Source organism: Trypanosoma equiperdum (assembly GCF_001457755.1).
Source record: "Trypanosoma equiperdum strain OVI genome assembly, contig: ctg_695, whole genome shotgun sequence".
NCBI lineage: Eukaryota > Euglenozoa > Kinetoplastea > Trypanosomatida > Trypanosomatidae > Trypanosoma > Trypanosoma equiperdum.
In genome coordinates this window covers 1-3350 of record NW_027124637.1, presented here as the reverse complement: position 1 = coordinate 3350, position 3350 = coordinate 1, and the positions used below count along the sequence as shown (strand labels likewise).

The 3350-nt window shown below is 40.3% G+C and overlaps 2 pseudogenes across 2 annotated transcripts; both read right to left on the bottom strand.

Annotated features, from left to right (window-relative positions):
* Positions 1 to 119: 119 nt before the first annotated feature.
* Positions 120 to 1452, bottom strand: TEOVI_000325200:pseudogene (annotated as a pseudogene). The gene is given in 2 exon segments: positions 120 to 152; positions 154 to 1452. Coding segments are annotated over 2 exon segments (1332 nt in total).
* A 389-nt stretch (positions 1453 to 1841) lies between these two features.
* TEOVI_000325100:pseudogene lies at positions 1842 to 2425 on the bottom strand (annotated as a pseudogene). Its single transcript is given in 4 exon segments — positions 1842 to 2027; positions 2030 to 2095; positions 2097 to 2369; positions 2372 to 2425. Coding segments are annotated over 4 exon segments (579 nt in total).
* Between the last annotated feature and the right edge of the window lie 925 nt (positions 2426 to 3350).

Genomic DNA, 3350 nt, shown 5'->3' with positions numbered 1-3350 from the left:
GGCACCACGTTGAGGTGGCCAGCATCGCCAGGACAACTAGTGATAGGATCCAACCATAAGCACCTTTTTCATCTGTTTTAAGATTCGTATTCTGTACCTAGCTGTAGTTTTGGTTACTTTTGCCCACAGCAGGGTCTGTTCCTGTTGACCTTAATTTCCCGTTACTGCTGTCTTTGCCTGAGTTGTGTCCTTACTTTCATCTACTTTGCATGCCTCTTACGTTTCATTCGTTTTTTCCCATTTGCAGTTCTTTGCTGTGCAGGTTGCGTTTGTTTTGGTATTTGTACAATCAGTTGTGGCTTGGATTTGTGGGTGATCTTCGGTGGCCGCTGTGGTTTTGTATTTTTGTTTGAGGATTTTCACCTCCTGTGGTACCGCTGCTGCTTGTTGGACATACGCTGCGAGCTGTGTGGCCAGTGGCTTGTACTCCAAGACTGCTGTTTGATAGGTGGTTAGTTCGGTTGCTGCTGATCTCAGGTTCTTTGCCCATTTAATGTCTTCAAATTTGTTGTTGTCTCCTTGGACATAATTTTTGTATTTAGCACACATTCCGCTGCCTTAGTGACCACTGCAGTCGTCGGATGCTATGTTGATTCCAAGAAAGCCGTCGTTGTCTTTAGGCCGAATAAGAGCTTTGACCGTCTGTAATGCCGATGTGATTGTTGCCGCCGTCGGCATCGTTGCCTCTCCTTTGGTGCAGGTTTTTAGTACGTTGTCTACCGCAGTCGTCACGAAATTTGCACTGTTTGTTGTCCAGTCTGCTGCTATTACTGCTTTGTTCGTGCATGATTTGGTCTGAACGTTGGTGCTCACCGTTGTGCAGAGACACATGAGCACTTGCAGCAGGGGTTGTTTGCCGTTGACTACGCCGTCGCTGCTGCACGTGGCCGCTGTTGCTGGTTCTGTGCCTTCTCGTGGATCGGCGGCATAGTCTCCTTTTCCTTGGTCTGCGCCGTACAGGGCCCGGTTTAGGTGTGTTTTAACTGTCTGTACCGTTACCCCTTTTATTGTGTTTTTGAGTTGCTTGAGGCTGTCAACCAAAGGTTTTGAGGCGTTGATAAAAGATTTAATTTTTGCAGCCGCAAGTTTCGCTGAAATGTTTAAAAGGTCTGTGAAGCCCCACTTTTTGAGCCTGGATACCGAGCTGCCGGTGCCCCTACTTCTCTTGGCTGCCTCTGTCCAGGCGGGCCATTGCGTTTGCCAGTCACCTGGATACTCGTCTTTTGTAGTCATATCTGCGGTCCAAGGCTTCGCTGCGTCCGATTCACCGACGAACATGCGTTTCCAGCTCGCCAGCGCTACAGTCATGTTCATGTCGAGTAAGTAATTTAGGTCCGCTTCGTAGTCATCTTGGTGGCTATCCAGATTCGGCGTTCCACTTGCTAATTGGACAATGGAGCAAACTACTGCATGCTTTTTGGAGTTGTCGCCAGCGGCAACGGTAGCGTCAGCCTGCCTGTGAAGAGTTTGTACTGCTAAAGAAATTAAAAAATGTATAGGCACCTGCGGCTTGAGTTTTTTTAGTATTTTTGAAGCTTGCTTGTGGGCTATGAAGTGAAATACAGTTTTCCACGCCTAGAATCTTTTTGCAATCAGTTGCTTTATGGCTCTAGCCTGGCGTGTCTCTATGATTTTTTTATGCCCAATTAAGCTAGTGCAATACGTGTTAGACACAGTTTGAGAGGCGTTAACCTCGTTTTCGATGTTTTATTTGGTTCTATAGCACTTCCAGTAGAGGCGTGATTTACTAGCACTCTCAGTAGTTGTTGTTGCTTCATATCAGGCTCCTTTTCTTATTTCCTAGGTTTCTAAGCACCTGGTATCGTCTTTTTTAGTGAATTTTACAATTTCTTAGCTTTGAACAAATCACCCTATTTAAGCGCATCACCACAAATTCTTTCATATTAAAAATATTAATTCTCTCCACCGACAACATAAGTTTCTACTTTCCCCATATCCTTCGAATTAAATTGTCTTCCTTCCAATACTTTATATCAACTAAGATTTTTCACATATAATTTTGCTTTTTTTCCCAAGAAATTAACTGTTCAGGAAAATAAATGAATGGAGCCTTACACAAGTCCTCACTATTTGGAAATCGAAAATAATCTCTCCTCATAATTTAATCTAATCATTCCTTTCTCCAAAAAAAATTTCTGACCGACAGCATTTTCTTGAATTGCACTCCATATTAGCAGAGGCTTTGAAATACTTTGATCTGACCACCACTGCTCGCTTCCCTTTAGTAATTCTCCAAATGCGTATTTAAACCTTTTAAATACACAGACGTGCGCTATCAAAAGACAACCACTGAGATACGGTTTGCTATTTATGGAAGATTTTCGTAAGTGAGTTAACTTTTTATCCTCCATTTTCTGTGGTCAACATTAAAAAACTACTGATATATCTTTACATGCTCTTTGTGAATAGCATCCCCACTAAACCAGTCTCTACTTTCTGCAGTATTCTGCATGAAATACTCTACTGCATTCCCATAGTCATTTCTATCAGAAACAATAGCATCAGACTCATCCAAATGAATTACAATATCCTTTTCACTTGCATTCTGTTTCTCTAAATATTCCATAACTCATCTATGCATTTTGACATGACTGTACAAACCTCCCATCGCAATTGAAATAATATCAACATTGCTTAGTTTGTCACTAAATATGAATCAAAACCATCCTTGAGTTGTATGAGTTTGAACTACAACGACAAAAACTCTTTGTTTCTTAGTATTATTCTCTGTCACATTTGTTATGTCATTTACTTCTTCATCTTGAAGGGATATCGACTTAAACACAGTAGATATAATATCAATATCAGTAAGATTAAAGTTCTCGAGATACTTAATTTTATTCCCTAGCATACTAATAAAATTTGAGATGTTACAAATAAATGTAAGAAAAATCAAGAAAAGAAATGTGTTGTGCCGCTAATGTGTTTACCTATATAATTGATTCATAAATACTGTTGTGATATGTCTGCTTCTATGTATTTGTTCAGTATAGTCAGCCAAAAGTCCAATACACATGTGTGGATTTTGTTGTAGAATTTGGAATTAGCCAGATATGCCGTCGCTCCCTACTTAAATTCTACCATTCCCTGCGTTGATAATTCGTATCTATGAATTGTTGTAGGAATTACAGTAGTTAGTTTCCCTAATTAATTCAAATATGCTAATAATTTTATCACTTTCCGGCGAAACTGCCACAACCAGTCGATACTCTAAAGTTCCTCCCATTACATAGTTTTCTGAGCCACTTATATTGTTTTCACTGTGATAATCTCTGCAGTATATTCGATAATTTTTGAGTGAAATTTGAAGCACAAAGCTCTCCTATTAA